The sequence below is a fragment of the Phyllopteryx taeniolatus genome, chromosome 15, assembly GCF_024500385.1.
Source record: "Phyllopteryx taeniolatus isolate TA_2022b chromosome 15, UOR_Ptae_1.2, whole genome shotgun sequence".
In the NCBI taxonomy this organism is placed as follows: Eukaryota; Metazoa; Chordata; class Actinopteri; order Syngnathiformes; family Syngnathidae; genus Phyllopteryx; species Phyllopteryx taeniolatus.
In genome coordinates, this window is record NC_084516.1 from 23,509,505 (window position 1) to 23,528,775 (window position 19,271).

Here is a 19,271-nt window from a genome sequence, read left to right on the forward strand (position 1 = left end):
CGTACAGGGACTGAACAGCCCATATCAGGGGGTTCGGTACCCCATACTCCTGAAGCACCCCCCACAGGACCCCCCCGAGGGACATGGGCGAACGCCTTCTCCAAGTCCACAAAACACATGTAGACTGGTTGGGTGAACTCCCATGCACCCTCAAGGACCCTGCCAAGGGTGTAGAGTCAGGTCGAAAACCACACTGCTCCTCCTGGATCTGAGATTCAACTTCCCGACGGACCCTCCTCTCCAGCACCCCTCAATAGACCTTACCAGGGAGGCTTCTGCCATTGACAAAACCTACACCCGTGCAGGTGGGAAAACGGACACAGACTCATTCATTTATCTACTCCCCCAACTGTCCAGTGAACCATGCTAACCTGTAGTTGGAACACACCCTCCGGACCCCCTTCTTAAAAAGGGGGACCACCATCCCAGTCTGCCAATCCAGAAGCACTGTCCCTGATGTACATGGGATGTTGCAGAGGCGTGTCAACCAGGACAGCCCTACAACATCCAGAGCCTTGAGGAACTCCGGGCGAATCTCATCCACCCCCGGGGCCTTGCCACCGAGGAGCATTTTAACCACCTCGGTGACCTCAACCCCAGAGATAGGAGAGCTCGCCTCAGAGAACCCAGACTCTGCTCCCTCATGGGAAGGCGTGTCGGTGGAATTGAGGAGATCTTCGAAGTATTCTCCCCACCGGCTCACAATGTCCCGAGTCGAGGTCAGCAGCGTTGACAGTGTTGGTGGTGCACTGCTTCCCCCTCCTGAGACGCCGGATGGTGGACCAGAATTTCCTCGAAGCCGTCCGGAAGTCTTTCTCCATGGCCTCACCGAACTCCACACATGCCCGAGTTTTTGCTTCAGTGACCACCAAAGCTGCATTCCGCTTGGCCAGCCGGTACCCATCAGCTGCCTCAGGAGTCCCACAGGCCAAAAAGGCCCGATAGGACTCCTTCTTCAACTTGACGGCATCCCTCAACGTTGGTGTCCACCAACGGGTTTGGGGATTGCCGCCACGACAGGCACCAACCACCTTACGGCCACAGCTCCGGTCGGCTGCCTCAGCAATGGAGGCGCGGAACATGGTCCACTCGGACTCGATGTCCCCCACCTCCCCCGGAACATGAGCAAAGTTCTGTCGGAGGTGGGAGTTGAAACTGCTTCTGACAGGGGATTCCGCCAGACGTTCCCAGAAGACCCTCACAATACGTTTGGGCCTGCCACGTCGGAACGGCATCTTCCCCCACCATCGGAGCCAACTCACCACCTGGTGGTGATCAGTTGACAGCTCCGCCCCTCTCTTTACCCGAGTGTCCAAGACATGAGGCTGCAAGTCCGATGACACGACCACAAAGTCGATCATCGAACTGCGACCTAGGGTGTCCTGGTGCCAAGTGCACGTGTGGACACCCTTATGCTTGAACATGGTGTTCGTTATGGACAGAGTCCATAGAGTCCCCAGCGGGAGCGCTCTCCAGCACCCCCTCCAAGGACAATCCCCGGCCCCGCCTGTGTGGAGTTTGCATGTTCTCCCCGTGCCTTCGTGGGTTTTCTCCGGGAACTCTGGTTTCCTCCCACATCCCAAAAACATGCATGGTAGGTTAATTGACAACTTTAAATTGCCCGTAGGTGTGAATGTGAGTGCGAATGGTTGTTTGTTTGTATGTGCCCTGCGATTGGCTGGCAACCAGTTCAGGGTGTACCCCGCCTCCTGCCCGATGATAGCTGGGATAGGCTCCAGCACGCCTGCGACCCTAGTGAGGAGAAGCGGCTCAGAAAATGGATGGATGGATGGATATTTACATACAGGGGTGTTGAATTATTTTTTGTCACGGTCCACATTGTAGTTACGATTTTTCTCAGATGCCCCTTATGACTGGAATAATAGTTCAATTGGCTCATCATATTACCTGTACATACACAACAAATTGATAGATAACTAATTTTGAAAGCAGAATTCAAGGATAATAGTATGTTCAGCTATTTTTCAAGTTATTGTAAAAATGGGTTTGGGAACAAAAATGCTTTTACGGTAGCTCAACATGAGCAAAAGAGAGGAGAGGTTGCTCTCTTGGCTGAAAGACAGGAAAGTCAATTAGATTAGACCAAAGAAAACTGTTCAAACAGAGGCTTGAATTGTTTGGACACATAGTGGACTGTTTGTTTATCCTCACACCAGAAGAACCCGGCTGGGGAAGACTGCACTGGAAGCTAGTCCAAGACAGAAGTTAAAGGAGAGTACAGTGAAGGCTTGGGAATTATCCATTTTTAATACCTTCTTATCTGTCATTTTACCACAGCATACTACTCGTTTCTAATCGTAATCATTTACAAAAATAAATGCACATACACACATATACCGTATACATTATACATATACATACATATATCCTAATGCTTGTTTTCCTTCCAAACTAAATTATTTCAGATGGGAAAACTTTTGATATGAATACAAACCTAATATTTAAATAAACCCTAAGATTATGAAAAGTAAAACTTTATCTGTAATATTGTCATTTTGTCATCACCTAGTAAGAAAGACTGGCTAACAAACGTAGATATTGTACAGTGGGTACGGAAAGTATTCAGACCCTCTTAAAATTTTCACTCTGTTATATTGCGGCCATTTGCTAAAATCATTAAAGTTCATTTTTTCCTCATTAATGTATCTATGGGTTCTTCTTTACCTCTCTCACCAAGGCTCTTCTGCCCCGATTGCTCGGTTTGGCCGGACGGCCAGCTTTAGGAAGGGTTCTGGTCGTCCCAAACGTCTTCCATTTAAGGATTGTGGAGGCCACTGTGCTCTTAAGAACCTTAAGTGCAGCAGACATTTTTTTGTAACCTTGACCAGATCTCTGCCTTGCCACAATTCTGTCTCTGAGTTCTTCAGGCAGTTCCTTTGACCTATTTGCTCTGACATGCACTGTGAGCTGTAAGGTCTTATATAGACAGCTGTGTGGCTTTTCTAATCAAATCCAATCAGTATAATCAAACACAACTGTACTCCAATGAAGGTGTAGAAACATCTCAAGGAGGCACCAGAGTTAAATATATGAGTTACACAGCAAAGGGTCGGAATACTTACGGCTGTGTGATATTTGCACCATGGAGCGGCACAGGAGATTCGTCCCGCTCCAAATGGGGGGACCAAAAAACAACAACAAAGCAGCATACAGCATGTATGAGAACGAACCATCAAGGTTTCTATATTTATGATAACAATAGTGATAAGGTACATCCATCAGTCCCGCTCTTATTTTAGTGAAAAAGTTGTGCGTCAACTTTATGATGAGACAAAGAAAAAGTGAAGGAAGCTAACTCGGGCCATGTTGGAAACCACATTGCTACAAACTTTGTTTCACTTTGTTGTAGAGGAATTATGTTTAAAAATCCCAGACAACTATTGTTATTGTCACAGATAATGCTACAAACATGCTTGCTTCTGCACAACTGGAAAATGTAACACACTGTTGTTGTTTTGACTTCAAAGTGCAACTCACGGGTAAAATGTAAAAGCATGACGAACGGAATATTATTCTATTGACATCTGCATGGCATATTTTCAATGTCAGATAATTTTGGGCTCACTTATTGTTTTCCAGATACATATTCTATGTATATTACATGAAATGTAGAGATTATTACTTTCCTTCTGTGCTGAAATTTTGTTTGTGTCCTTGTTTTGTCGTTATGCAAGGATCCATCAAGCTCGCCTTCGAAAAAAAAAAGTTACCCGAGGCCATCGCTTCCCACTGTTTCAACAAATGTTACAGGAGAGAGTCTCTCTGACCGGTCAATGGTGAGTATTAAAATCAATTTGTCATGCATGTAAACTGACATGTCCAAGTATTCTTGCTACACCCATGTCCTGTCTCTCACCAAAAAGCTTTCTCAAACAAAACCCTTTCACCATCTGACTAAATAATACATTTATGCAAACAATAACCCTTTGCTCTAAAATACATGCTTATGATGACTAAAAAGGGGGGGGCGGGGGGGGGGGGAATCTGATAATTGCCATGTGTACACAGATTTTTGCTTTTAAGCAAGGGAGCAGAGGTTTATTTTTTTTTCTTTCCAATTTCATGAAATTATTTCATATCTAAGACAGAAGCCTTTCAAATAATCACTGAAAAAAGGGAGGATGGATTGTGTGTTGGAGTCCTTTCTATTCTAAATGGCTCTTAAAAGGGTTAGCAGACCTGAGCGAGAGCTTCCATCCATCCATCCATTTTGTACACCGCTTATCCTCACTAGGCTTGTGGGTATGCAGGAGCCTATCTCAGCTGACTGTGGGCGAGAGGCAGGGCACCCTGAACTGGTTGCCAGCCAGTCACAGGGCACACATAGACAAACAATCATTCACACACACATTGACGTCTACGGACAATTTAGAGTCTTTAATTAATCTGCCATTCATGTTTTTGGGATGTGGGAGGAAACTGGAGTACCCGGAGAAGACCCACGTGGGCATAGGGAGAACATGCAAACTCCATACAGGGGAGGCTGGATTTGAACCCGGGTCCTCAGGACAATGAGGCAGATGTGCTTACCGGAGGGTCACCATAGCGCCTGGGCGAAATCTTGCAAGAGAAATTTTTCTTCAACATTTATTATTTTTTGTTTTAACCTTAATTTTTTCTTCTTCCATGTCACCTTATAGGATCTGTACAAACTGAAGAAATTAAACCGGCATCCATATGACAAAATGCATTCACAAACTAATTTCCTTCAACTGACATTCTTTAAAAATGACAAAGAAGCTGTGTTATGAGTGGAGAAATCTTTATTGATCTGATATGAATTGCTTTACAATCACCAAATGCTACTGTCAACTTAAGGTGACAGAAACCAAAGAAAACAAATTCAAACCTAATTTTAAAGTTTTTAATGAATTTGAGGTGACCATGAGTCCAAGAAAGATTTCATTTTTTTAAATGCCTTTGCTGTATGTGGTGTTTTATTAATTTGTCATGTAATGTTTCATATAAACAATATAATTAATGACAGTTTAGGTTTTGTGTAAGGAACTAATGCACTAATTCTTAAGACACCATAATGCTATTTCAAATTCTTCCAAAGAGGATTCTGATGCAATAATGAAAACATTTGGCTCTGTCAAAGTGGAACAAGTCTCCGGAAAGATTTCAGTCAAATGTTTCCCACCTCTTCTGAAGCGGATCCATACTCTTTTGGAGAGGTCGAGTTGGTTTAATCATCGTTAGAAGGTCACCAAAAAGATCCTGAGTTTTCTGGTTGCCTTCTTCCATTTGAAGTGGCCTCGTGAGTGTGTTGGGAGCAGTACTTGGGACAAGCATTGAGTCTGTCATTCCTGTAAGTCCATGATTGCTGGTTGATGACTGAGGCAGTGGGATATATGAGGAAGGGTGACCCAGACAATAACTGGGAAAAGGAGTAGGACTGGCAGGCAACTGCTGTTCATAGACTTCTGAGAGTGCAGGGAAAGGCCGTGGCTGGGTTGGATCGTGTAGATAAGACGCAGTTGGTGGTTCGTGGACTGCGCTGAAAGGTGTTCTTCTCGCTCCTGACAAATACTGCATTTGACGAAGGGGATCCCAGACAGACTGAGTAGAGACAGTAGGTGACATGTGATATGGCTGAAAAGGAGGCTGGCTCATTGGGTCAAGTTTAGGGGGGGTTGTTGTTTTGTAAGAAGTTGAAGACACATCCATATTCCTTTCATCCCTTGTTGATGTTGAACTAATCCGTGGTGATTTGTTAAGGGGGTCCAGAAGGCTTATCAAATCTATGTGATCCTCTGCAACGTTGCTCAGGGCTTTCCGAAATTCTTGACCCCCTGCCTTTGTGCTTTCCTCATTAGATGATTTAGATTGAGACTGCCCAATAAGTGGTCCTAACAGAGTTGCAAGCTCAGCACTCTTCCTTCCGTGAGGACGAGGTATGGTAATATTATCTGGGCTGGATGAGTGTTGTGGTTCAAGGCCTGAACCTGGAGGTATTTGTGAGTGTTCACAGAAAGCCTTCCGCTGCAAACACAAAAATGACACAGTATTAGAATATGGTTGGTTGTTTTTAGTTTTGGTTGTCACCAGTCAACAAACAACACTGCATACATGTTAGCAAAATGAAACAAACATTGCATACATTTAAAACACAATACATGGACGCCTGAAATCATTCGAGCAATTTACCAGCAATACCATATGATGCGAGCATAGGCAGAAGCTTACAACGAGAGTCAAGGTAAAACTCATCAACACATGCACTAGCATCAACAAGATTGATCCAGGTATTCAGTGTGCCTAAAACCTGAGAAATGTTTTATTCGAATTTGCGGAATTTACTCATAGCTAGTTATTGTAAAGTTTCAAAAGGTATTAACAACTATTCCAAAACTTTACTCACTACACAAAGTCAGCAAATGTAAATCTGTAATTTTTGATTGTCGACCTTATTTGTGAACAGGTACTACTTTCGTAATTTTCCATTTGCCACAAAACATACCTATCAGAAAAAGAGGTTATGTCATATGAAAGAAGCTAATTGAGACAAGAAGGCTTGTGGAAAATTCTCTGGACAAGTGGTTTTTACATTTTTTTAGCTACAGCATTCTCAGTAAAATACTGTGTATGTAAAAGAGAAATAGGGATTGAACTGGCAAAATCATTAACCCCGACTCCATTATCCCACACAAATATATAAGCAAATTTTTTTATTCACGGATGCTAACGGAATATCAGACTTTGGAGAAAATTAGGATTTCATACTGACGTTGTTAAGCTTGCGACCCTCTCACACGCTGATTGCCACTCATGCTTGTTTGCGTCTGTAAGAGACTTGTGATACTTTTATAGATTCTGAAGTGTTTGGCATGGAGCAGTTTTGTACCATTAGACCCACTATACTTACTGTGACTTGCGTAACAAAAAGGCACATTTAGCGAAACACACACCTGAATATGGTGAGTGAATTTGACCCACATATCGTCAACCGATTGGTCGGATAAACATTCAGTGACCCAATCAATCCTCCCAAGTTCATGTCTGATTGAAAAATTACGTTGTCCACTTCCGGTTCCTCATTTCCCATTTAACAAAATTGGTCCTAAACATCCACAAGCAGAATAATGGTCAGGACTTGTAAAACAAGTGGTAACTTCCAATTTCATAACTGTCTCTGGATTAAGTAAAAATAAGCACATTGCTAATTAATGTAGTCCCACAACATCCATCTATCCATTTTCTATACCTTATCCTCATTAGGCTCGCGGGTGTGCTGGAGCATATCCCAGCTGACTTCGGGCGAGAGGCGGCAGGGTACATATCAACAAACAGACAAACAACCAATCACACTCATATTCACACCAAAGGACTATTTTGGGAATGTGGGAGGAAACCTGAGTACCAGGAGAAAAACCCACGCAAGCACTGGAAATACATGCAAACCCCACACGGGAAGGCCGGAGCCTGCATACGAATCCACGACCTCTGAACTGGGAGGCAGATGTGATACCCTCAATTCAACATAACTTGATTTATAAAGCACTTTAACAACAACTGCACCTGTAACCGCTGCTGTACCTAAGATGAAACATAGACTAATAATTGCAATATAATCATAACTAGAAGGTGTAATTCCTGGAGAAATTGCGTGTGAATGCTGCAATGCTGATTGAGATCATGCGCTTGAATGAGCTGAACAAGTAGAAGTTGGAACGGTGGGAATCGGTTGAGAAATAAGGAAACTGTTGCTAAAAATGTAGAATTTGTCTTATTGTGGCTAAAATGTGGGTATTTTAGTGTTGCACAGTGTAGAATGTGGGTAATGTGGGAATGTGGAAAATGTAGTAAGTGGACTCTTTGAATTGGTGAAGAAATGTGGAAGCAGGGGGGAACAAGGCAGAATAGAGTGGAATGGGGGAGAATGTGGATGTTTTAACATAATAAAATGTGAAATGTGGGTGTAAAATGTGTAATGTGGGGAATACAGACGTGTTTTCAAGAAGTTCTGAATGAGCTGAATGTTTTAAAAGTGAAAGAGAATGATGTGAAAGTATTTTGTTGAAAGTGTCATTGGGAATGAATGGGAATTATTTGGGTGTAAAATGTGGAATTGTGGGTAATGCGAAAATGTTGCGCCTCAGATGAGTAAGAGCACGCGTCGCGTGAATTTTTCGAACGTCGAAGTTGGAACGGAGTGAATCGGATGTAAAATGGCGAAGGAGAAGCCCGTCAAAAAACGCGGTGGAATGCTTGAGCATTCACAAAACTAACCAACTAACTATCCATCCATCCATTTTCCTTACCACTTTTCTTTACTAGGGTCGCAGGTGTGCTGGAGCCTATCCCAGCTGACTCTAGGCGAGAGGTGGGGTACACCCTGAACTGTTTGCCAGCCATTTGATGGGCACACGTAGACAAACTCACATGCACATCCTACGGGCAATTTAGAGTCTTCAATTAACCTACCATGCATGTTTTTGGAATGTAGAAGGAAATCGGAGTACCTGGAGAAAACCTATGCAGACATGGGGAGAAAAATGGAAACTCTTCCGGGATGCTGAAATGGTAATCCTGCGATCACCAGCGATGAAGGTTTACCTGAAAGTCTACCTATGAGCTTGTTTTTATTTGATTTCAATTTCATTGAGGTGGTGTTTAAAAGCAAAATCAGAAAAGAACAAAAAAGTGTCATTGCCAAAGTACTTCTGGACCAATCTGTACAGGGTGTGCATAGTCTATTTAGAATTTAATTAACAAAACGTCATCAGAGGGCGCCAAAGGTTGATGCTAATATACATGTATATTCACCACCACGTGTCATCGGCCTCATCAAAGACGGTGACGAGTTTCCATATTGACAGGAAGGGCAGCAGCTGGAGCTGTGGTGCGGCCGACACAACCTGGAGCTGAACACGCTCAAGACTGTAGAGATGATCGTGGACTTCAGGAGGCATCCTTCACCACAGCTGCCCGTTACGCTGTCCAACTGCCCTGTGTCAACCGTCAAAACCTTCAAGTTCCTGGGAATTTCAGTCTCTCAGAAAGCTGAAGTGGGAGATCAACATCAATTCCATCTTCAAAAAGGCCCAGCAGAGGATGTACTTCCTACGGCTTCTGAGGAAAGACGGCCTGCCACAGGAGCTGTTGAGACAGCTCTACACAGCAGTCATCGAATAAGTCCTGCGTTCGTCCATCACAGTCTGGTTTGGTGCTGCCACAAAAAAGGACAAAGTCCGACTGCCATGGACAATCAAAACTGCTGAAAAGATTGTCGGTTTCCACCTACCCACCCTTGAGGTCTTACACGCTGCCAGAACTAAGATATGAGCATGCAAAATCTTTGTTCTGTCAGACACATCCTGGTTACCACTTCTTCCAGCTCCTTCCCTCAGGGAGGTGCTATCGGTCAATACAAACAAAAACAAGCAGACATTCCAACAGCTTCTTCCCTCTTGCCATGAACTTCTTAAACAGTTAACTTACAATTCCATTTTAACATGCTGCCAATTTTGTCTTGAGATTGCAGTCACATCTCTGTCGGGCCAATTATACATTAGTCGTGCACTCACTGTAGTAGTCTCGGCACTCTGCACTACTTGCATATCTGTTGTTGACATATACTGGCCACTCATGTGCTTGAGAAGTCACTGCGCCATTTACACAATGGTCACTGCACCAGACTATTGTTCTATTAGTCATTTCAAACTGCTCTAAATTGCTAGAGGAATTGGCATCATTTTGCCCAAATGTCAAAAAAATAAAAAATAAATCATCAGCATTACCAGTAAGCTTTTATTGCTCCGTGACTGTGTTTTTATGTTTTTATGCCTCAAAAGTATTCCCTGTCAATTGACTGTCTGTTGTAGTACTAGAGCCGCTCCAAATACCGAAGACAAATTCCTTGTGTGCTTTTGACGTACATGGCAAATAACGATGATTCTGATTGTTTAGTAACAATTTATTCCAGGCTTTAAACAAAATCTGACCCGTTCTGAATCTGACATTAAATATCTTGTCTTTGTAGTGTATTCAATTAAATATACGTTGAACATGATTTGCAAATCATTGTATTCTGTTTTTATTTATGTTTAACACAACGTCCCAACTTCATTGGAATTGGGGTTGTACAAATAACCACAGAGGCAGTATATAAAACTCCCGTTGCACAGAAAAACTGTTCCGGCAGAAAAGGTATAGTGCGCCTCCTTTCTGCATGGCCAAACAGCCGAGCAGGACAGGTAAACAAACAAAAAACCTGGTAGTGAGGGTAGTCTGATATCCACTGGGAGGTCATTCCACAGTTCAGGACCAGCAATGGAAAATGCTATCGCCTCCATGCTTCAGCTTGGACTTTGGTACTTCTAGGAGCAGCTGGTCAGCTGACCTGACTCTCCGGAAAGGGGTGTAGGGGTGCAGCAGCTCAGTGAGGTCTAGGCGCCGCAAGACCGACATCGTCATCCTTTTTGGCATTAGCAGAACTCTCTTTTAGAGTAAGCTGTGTCTATTTATCCATGTTCTTTTTTGTTGCTCTAACTTGTTGATCACAGTCTCTCACTCTCAACCACGCTCCAACAACAACCCACCACGGGCCCTCAACGGATGTCGTCTCCCTCTGACCGTGCTGACAACGCTCTGATCAAAGCCACTGCTGCCACCTACTGTCGATTTATCAAACTAAAATCCTTTCCAAGCCTTTGATACATATAGTGGAGCTGCGCCAAACCCTCTATTACAATAATAAATAAATACAATTACAAAAAAATTAATAAAAAATAAGGAAAACATTAATATGTCTCTGGCACTAAATAAGTTCATGTTTATCTTCAACTAAAAAGTTTGAATTTAATAAAATTCAATATAAAGTCCCCTTAAGATCCTTCTTGATGATTATCAAATAAGTGAAGCATCTCAACACTTCAATTAATCAGAACATTAACAAACATTGAATATAGTTTCCCATTTGAACCACTTTTATATGCACATCTTGGTGATGAAAAGTGTTACTCATGTCACTCTCCACATTACCGCTATACCCACACATTACACAATGATGCTCTTGTAGCAGTAGCAATTGCTGTCAGTGTCATTTTTACACAGCAGTTAAATCAAGTCAATATTCTACTGTGATGGAAGGTTTTACAATTCAATAGGAAAATAAAGATTTGTTCTTCATCCCAATTCATCCTAACATTTAGGAAAGAGTTATTTGTTGGCTATATCCAATGTTAGATACTCGAGTATTTTTCCAAACAATTCAGCCCTTGTCCTAATTGATGACTATCCATCCATCCATCCATTTTCTGTACCGCTTATCCTCACTGGTGTTGCAGGCCTGCTGGAGCCTATCCCAGCTATCTTCAGGCGAGAGGTGGGGTACACCCTGAACTGCTCGCCAGCCAGTCGCAGGGCACATATAGGTAGTTTTAATTGGGCCCACATCGTTAAGGCTTATCGGCTTCCCTCCCAATGACGAGGACTGCCTAAGTGTGGCTAAAGGTTTAGCCATATAAACAGACGTGATATTGTGGCTAACTACACACAATCAGGGATCTCGTTTGATGTGCGTCCCGCGTCTGAGACGCACAAAAATGAGCAGGGACGGCATGGTGAATCCACATCCGCAGACGCACAGCATTGCTTACACACGTATGTGTTGGTGAAGTGCTTCACCGAATCATTATCCAATAAAAGTACAAATCCTGTCTTGGTGGTAGCCAGTACCCAATCTGAGGCAGACGAAGGCAGGTTATCGTTCCATAAATACAACAGACTTTTTTCCAGACTGTGAGCGCGAATGGTTGTTTGTTTCTATGTGCCCTGCGATTGACTGGCAACCAGTCCAGGGTGTACCCCACGCCTCCTGCCCCAGAGTTAGCTGGGATAGGCTCCAGCACTCCCGCGACCCGCTTGAGGATAAGCGGTTCAGAAAATGGATGAATGGACATTTACGTTGACTAATATTTTGAAAAGATGCACACATGCGAGGGAGAAAATTCTTAACTACATTAGGATGAAGACGAATCGTTGTTACATAAAATTTTGGCACATAGAGAGATTTGATATTTGTGTCTGTACGTAGTTTGTGTTTGTGGTAAAACATTTAAATAAAATATAAAAATACATAGACATACCTAGAGGACATAACAAGGAACAGGTTATTAAATTAGCACATTTCCATTTTATCAAAATGCACTGTGGTTGGATTTTCGAGTAAACCTGAAAACTACTGTTTGGGTATGCCGGTGAAAGTGTGATTTTAATATACAGGATATACACCCATCAGTTTCTCATAAATAAGTGGTGTCCAACAAATCTTTGTGCCAGAGAATCTGCTTCATGAGTTGCAGGTAGCAGTCCTGTGCACTGACTGATGTCATTTTGCCAAATGGTAAGGTCCACTGTTGCATGCTGCAGGTGGCTGCGGAGGAGGGTCTGGATGAGACTTAGACTGGTGCTGTGGTGAGGTGAGTTAACCAATTTCAATGAGTTTTCACTAAAAACACATGCTGACAAATAGGTACCATGGATTCTTAATATCTGGTCATACACGCCACCACACGACCCTGCGCACTGCACATATAATTACTTAATGCAAGAAGTAAAATCACATATAATCGAGGAATATGGAAATGAATGGTGGTCTGCTGTAACTGAGCGATTGGCCGTTACAGGACACACCTGAGGAGGACTAAGGAGTCTTTTTCACCTTGATGTGTCTGAAAATAAAGGTATGGTGAGTACTGTGCTTTTGTAGCACAGTCCTCAAGGGAGGAAGATCCTTTGTTACAACTCTGGATCTTGTTGAGCGAGCTGAAAAAGGCCAGAAAGTATGTGCAAGTGTCAGCAAGTGCGAAAGCCCTGACTGGTACATAACAACAGGTGGTGACATACACATACATATCAACCATGTGGTAACATCATTCCTGAACAGCAAAAGATTCACACTCTCACCCAAGAAATCTAAAACTCATGGAGATGCTAAGACAAGCCAACCTACATTTCTCAACAAATGTACAAGCGAACCTAGCAGGCTTATTAGGGGACCATGATGACACGGTACACAATTGCGAAGTAGCCATGGAAGAAGAATTGGCACAAACAATCTGAGTATGGAGCACAGCACAGGAAAACCCAGACATGACATTGTTTACAGACGGGCACAGTCATCTGGGCCGAACATGGGACATAAAGTCGCGTCATATGCAATCACGACACCAAATATAGGAGAAGAGAATGTGTTTTCAATCCTTGAAGCAGGAAAAACTACCACCACCACACTCAGCCCAGTCGGCAGAACTCCATGCGGTCCATGTCAACATGGCGGCAGGTAAGACTGTAAACATATACACAGATTCGGCCTATGCCTGCAGGGCACTGCTTGTAGACATAGCTGCATGGCAAAGAAGTGATTTTACTGACCACTACAGGCACACTAGTGATACAACACAAATTGCTCCTCGAATTGGCAGCATCTGTAAAATTACCTCATGCAGTCTCACACATTCATTCCAAAGCTGACACATTTGAAGCACATGGTAACGCCAGTGCTGGCTTAGCACCCAAGCAGGCTGGGAGGTGTGCTTTTGTCTCCCTTCTCTCACCCATACAGATCTACAGTGTGTCGGAGCTGGACATTGCCAAACAGTTGTCCATCCTGCTGCCTACCTTCACGAAGGGGGAAAAGGACTGTGGAGCCCATGGCTGGGACTCCTGTCTACATCGACGCCTCAGGAGTCCCGCGAGCCGTCCTGGATGAGTATAAATTTGTTGACCAAATTGCACCAGATTTCGAGCCTATTTTCGTTGCGATAACCCCAAACAAAAACATAGATCGCATAAACTACATACATTATAATGTTCAAAGGTTGACAAATTTTACACGCGATGGCTTCGCGGCGGTGCATACCCAAATGGATGCCACCTAGTTAGTTGCCTATCAGAATAGGCTGGCACTCGACTCCATATTGGCAGAAAGAGGAGGTGTGTGCTCCTTGATTGGCGAAAGCTCCTCCAAATTCATTCCCAATAATACGGCTCCAGACGGGAGCCTCACCAAAACACTTAACGGTCTGAGGGCCTTATCGAATGAACTTAAAGAACAATTGGGAATAACTGATACGTTTCATGATCTATTGGAAAGATGGTTTGGCAAATGGAAAGGGATAAATGGTAGTTTGATAATCTCAATTGGCACTATACTTGGGGTTTTTGTGTTTTGCAGTTGTTGTTGTATGCCTTTCATTAGGGCGGTGATCATCAGATGCATCGACCGAGCGGTGGGTCGTCGAGAGAGTTTAAGTCAAATCCGTTGGGGGGCCGGGTACTTCGGTGTTGGGTATGGGCGTTGACATATAGGACACACATATGGTGCCATGCACACACACTTAGGGGGAACTAGTCCCCACCGTTTTTCTGTAATACATATTGTTAGGTTTTTCCAACTGTCGCACACACCTAGCCACTGTCGGACGGAGTTTAAGTCAAACCCGTTCGGGGGCCGGGTACTTCGGTGTTGGGTTATATGGTCTACATATAGGCCGGCCACAGCCACACACACACACACACACACACACACCCGGTTGGGCCACCTCAACAGGGGTAGTTGTTAGAAATTACTGGCTGCACGCTTACACAACACTGCATACACTTTTATTTGATACCTCCCATTACAGATACACATCCAGATATCCTTTTAAACATATAATTGCATTAGACTTAGTCGCACTGACACCACAAATGCACACCATATAAACAAAGTGCTTTGGGAAGTTCACTCCGGGCGCGCTCTCCGCAACACGGAATCTTAGGTAACTCAGAGCGTTGGTAGTGTGTGTCCCACTTGATATAAGTAAAACTGACACATTCAATTTTGCAGATGTACTGACGCATCCCTAGCAAACACGTTCAGTAGTAAAGTTATAGAAAGTGGAGCACGCTCTGTCTCTGGGAGCCGCGGTCTTGGGGCACGATGGGAACATCGGACTGAATTTCCGAAGGGACCCCAAACACTAGGGTGAAGCTAGGATTGCTGCGCGACTGCATTACGTCACGACGGGAAGCAGTTTTGGCCACAAAACAAGCGGACAAGAACTTCTGCGGTCTCTTCAACACGGACGTTGGTCTGAGCCAACTGCGGGTGAGCCCGGCACTGAACCTTTTCCAACCTTATTGTCTGACTTTGTATTTTTGAATAAATAAATACATTTTTCATCCAGCCTAATCATTGCAGTTTTAACTCAACCAGAAAAAAAAGAACCGGGCAATACAGGTTTGTATGGCCGGCAGTTTATACCCGGGCCATGACTTTTCTTTGTTCTCTTTTCCTAACCTCTAACAGGGAGTTTAATAATACTCCCTCTGTTTATTTTAATTTTTTTTAATTATTCTGATATTTATTGAAAATGCAGCCGGACAGAAAAGGGTTTTGAGGACAGACAGAGGGATACAGTGGACAAGGGGACTAGGGGTAAAAATCACAGCAGGACGATAGTGAGACAGTCTAGATAGTTGAACACAATTAACATTACAACAGTTATTTGTAGATTGGGGGGTGGGTGGGCACCCACCCGGTGAGGACATGGAATAACTAACCAAGAGAACCATATGAGAGACGACAGAAAAGGCCAGAACAGGATGTGTGAAAATGAGCAAGGCAGTGCTACTGACGAGTGGTGCGGTGGGATTCTTTTTTACTGTGTAAACACCTGTAAGTACCTGAGAGTTTATATGTTAGTATAACCTGTGTTGTTATAAGAGATTATAAGTAATTAAAGTCAATAGTGTTCCTATCAAACGTAAGAACAAGGGTGATGTGCAGAGCTGCGGGAACTATAGAGGAATAAAGTTAATGAGCCACAGAATGAAGTTATGGGAAAGAATCGTGGAGGCTAGACTCAGGACAGAAGTGAGTATTTGCGAGCAACAGTATGGTTTCATGCCTAGAAAGAGTAACACAGATGCATTATTTGCCTTGAGGATGTTGGTGGAAAAGTACAGAGAAGCTCAGAAGGAGCTACTTCGTGTCTTTGTGGATCTAGAGTAAGCCTATGACAGAGTACCCAGAGACGAATCGTGGTACTGCATGCGGAAGTCTGGAGTGGCAGAGAAGTATGTAATAATAATACAGGACATGTACAAGGGCAGCAGAACAGTGGTGAGGTGTGCTTTAGGTGTGACAGAGGAATTTAAGGTGGAGGTGGGACTGCATCAGGGATCAGCCCGGAGCCCCTTCATGTTTGCAGTGGTGATGGATAGGCTGACAGATGAGGTTAGACTGGAATCCCCGTGGACCATGATGTTTGCAGATGACATTGTGACCTTGAGTGAAAGCAGGGTGGTGGAACAGTTAGAAAGATGGAGGCATGCACTGGAAAGGAGAGGAATGAAGATTAGCGGAAGTCAGAGAATATATGTGCATGAATGAGAGGGGTGGTGGGGGAACAATGGGGCTACAGGGAGAAGAGATAGCAAGGGTGGAGGACTTTAAATACTTGGGGTCAACCGTCCAGAGCAATGGTGAGTGTGGTCAGGAAGTGAAGAAACGGGTCCAAGCAGGTTGGAACGGGTGGAGGAAGTTATCAGGTGTGTTATGTGACAGAAGAGTCTCTGCTAGGATGAAGGGCAAAGTTTATAAGACAGTGGTGAGGCCAGCCATGATGTAAGGATTAGAGACAGTGGCACTGAAGAAACAACAGGAAGCAGAGCTGGAGGTGGCGGAAATGAAGATGTCGAGGTTCGCTCTTGGATTGACCAGGTTGGATAAAATTAGAAATGAGCTCGTCAGAGGGACAGCCAAGGTTCTATGTTTTGAGACAAAGTTGGAGAGAGGACACTTTGATGGTTTGGTCACGTCCAGAGGAGAGAGAGAGAGAGAGTATATTGGTAGAAGGATGATGAGGATGGAGCTGCCAGGCAAGAGAATGAGAGGAAGACCAAAGAGAATGTTGATGGATGTCGTGAGGGCAGTTGCTGTTAGAGAGGAGGATGCAGGATATAGGCTTACATGGAAGAGGATGACACACCGTGGCGACCCCTAATGGGACAAGCCGGAAGGAAAAGAAGAAGTGTTTCTATCAAACTTATTAGTGAATGAACACGATATCACATGCATGTTAGTACGGAGTTCCTGAGCCAGCACATCGAGGAAGGGTGACAACACACAGAAATCGAAGTCTGATTGGATGAGTCGTCGCTGCGCTCTTGGGGTAATTTGGGTCGGCCGGCCATTGTGGGAAGGTTCACCACTGTTCTATGTTTTCGCCATTCGTGGAAAATGGCTCTCACTGTGGTTCGCTGGAGTACCAAAGCTTTAGAAAAGGCTTTAAAACCTTTTCCACATTGACAGATCTCACTTACTTTCTTTCTCATTTTTTCCTGAATTTTAAATCTCTGCATGATGCCTAGCTTGTGAGGATCATTTGGTCTACTTCACTTTGTCAGGCAGGTCCTAAATAAGTGAGTTCTTTATTGAGAATGTGTGGCAGTATCAGGCCTGTGTGTGGGTATCAATTTTCACACAGGGCCATTTAGGTTTTGATTTTTTTTTTGTCCCTTAATAATAAAAACCATTTAAAAACTGCCTTTTGTGTTTACTTCTGTTGTCTTTGACTAAAATTTTAATTTGTTTGATGATGGGAAACATTTAAGTGGGACAAAATAATCGATTTCAAGCTAATGTATCATAAACAGCCAAGCTATCAGAACTTTGGTGTCTATTGTTAATTCCACCACTTTTGGTTGTTCTGAACATGCGTGCGCAGAGCACAGGTTCTGCCTACACGCACATTCAGCCAATCAGATGTGACCAGCAGCCACCACACTGTTTATGAATGAAGAAGTCAGTGCGATATCGTCGCACGCAACGTTTTCTAAAAAAAAGTAAAGGGCGAAACAGTCAGAACGGCAGCCAAGATAAAAAGGGAAACTGGTAAAGAGGAGATCTGTGCTGTGCTTCTTCATGCGTTGTGCCATCACACAATGCAACTAAGGTATGCACTGCATGTTTTTTTTTTTTTTAATTATCATAAGAAATGTGCATCACATCGCCCAACAGAGCAAATAACTTTTAAATGACAATGTGACGTCCCATTTTCAGATTTTTTTTCAGAACAGAAAAAGACAAGTTTCCCTGGATCAGTTTGTTTTGCCAAAAATCAACCAATGTATTAGAAAAGAAAGACAAAAGAAAAAACACCCGAATTATAATTTCCCTGTGTTATTATGGAAGAAGACTGATTCAATGAGGAGCTGCAGTCCTCCTCCCCTTTCCCTCCTAAGTTAAAGTTAATGCGTAATAAATTGTTATGTTAATTTAGTGTTTTATTTCTTGATAATAGTGTATTTTCACTTTTTCTATAATTGCACTATATTTACTTTTTAACCACACACTGATAAAAAAAGTATAACTTAATTAGGGCTGGAACGGAATAATTGCATTTCCATTGGGAAACGACTTCGGTTTAAGAACGTTTTGGGTAACAAACAGGGTCATGGAACAAACTGAGTTCATAACCTGAGGTTCCACTGTAATACAAGGAATAAAATGTATATAAGTGTACAGTACTATTGTGGATTACTGTATGTTTAAGCATTTAAAAGGTGTGTAAGAGTATAGAAAGTGTTTGTAACACTATAGTAGAGGTTAATAGGAGCGCAGGGAAGCTTATTAAGAGTCTGAAGAGGTTCATACAGCTTTAAAATAAGTGTAATCTTAAAAATAAGCGGTCACTACTTTGCAGATTTCACCTATTGCAGGAGTGGTCCGGAAACAAACCCACGCGATTAAGAAAGGATTACTGCATAGTGAGAATTTCCGTGAAAATAAACTACACGTTTAACAGAAAAATTTGCAATATAGCATGGCCGCGACAGGTGAAACATGATATAGCGAGGGATTAGTGCATTAATCTATTCACGATGAACCGATGAAAAATACAGTAACAAGCAGCAACTCGCACACCCTCTAGTGGCCACTAATTTGTAAAAAGACTTTGGGGACAACCTGAATCCTAATTGAAACACGAATGATCAACTTTTGGTCATTTAAAAGATTCAAAATACAGCTCTTGGATTGAATCAAGCTACAGTGGGTACAGAAAGTATTCAGAGCCCTTAAATATTTCACTCTTTGTTATATTGCAGCCATTTGCTAAAATAATTTCCCCCCCTCATTAATGTACACACAGCAACCCATATTGACAGAAAAAAAATGGAATTGTTGAAAATTTTGCAGATTTATTATAAAAGAAAAACTGAACTATCACACAGTCAAGTATTCAGACCCTTTGCTG

At 43.1% G+C, this 19,271-nt stretch overlaps 1 protein-coding gene and 1 long non-coding RNA gene across 8 annotated transcripts in view; one reads left to right on the forward strand and one right to left on the reverse strand.

Moving 5' to 3' along the window:
• Positions 1 to 8,977, forward strand: part of LOC133465278 (uncharacterized) — a 32,741-nt gene extending 23,764 nt beyond the window's left edge. The window contains exons 5-7 of the long non-coding RNA XR_009784586.1: positions 3,696 to 3,797; positions 8,471 to 8,547; positions 8,844 to 8,977. This is a non-coding gene — a long non-coding RNA (uncharacterized LOC133465278). The remainder of the gene's footprint in view (positions 1 to 3,695; positions 3,798 to 8,470; positions 8,548 to 8,843) is intronic.
• The window catches only part of dennd1a (DENN/MADD domain containing 1A), a 173,962-nt gene continuing 159,457 nt past the window's right edge, over positions 4,767 to 19,271 (reverse strand). For all 7 annotated transcript variants that reach the window (XM_061747897.1, XM_061747892.1, XM_061747898.1 and 4 more), the window contains one exon: positions 4,767 to 6,006. In XM_061747897.1, coding sequence (XP_061603881.1) covers positions 5,146 to 6,006 — 861 coding nt within the window. In that variant the 3' untranslated portion in view covers positions 4,767 to 5,145. The remainder of the gene's footprint in view (positions 6,007 to 19,271) is intronic.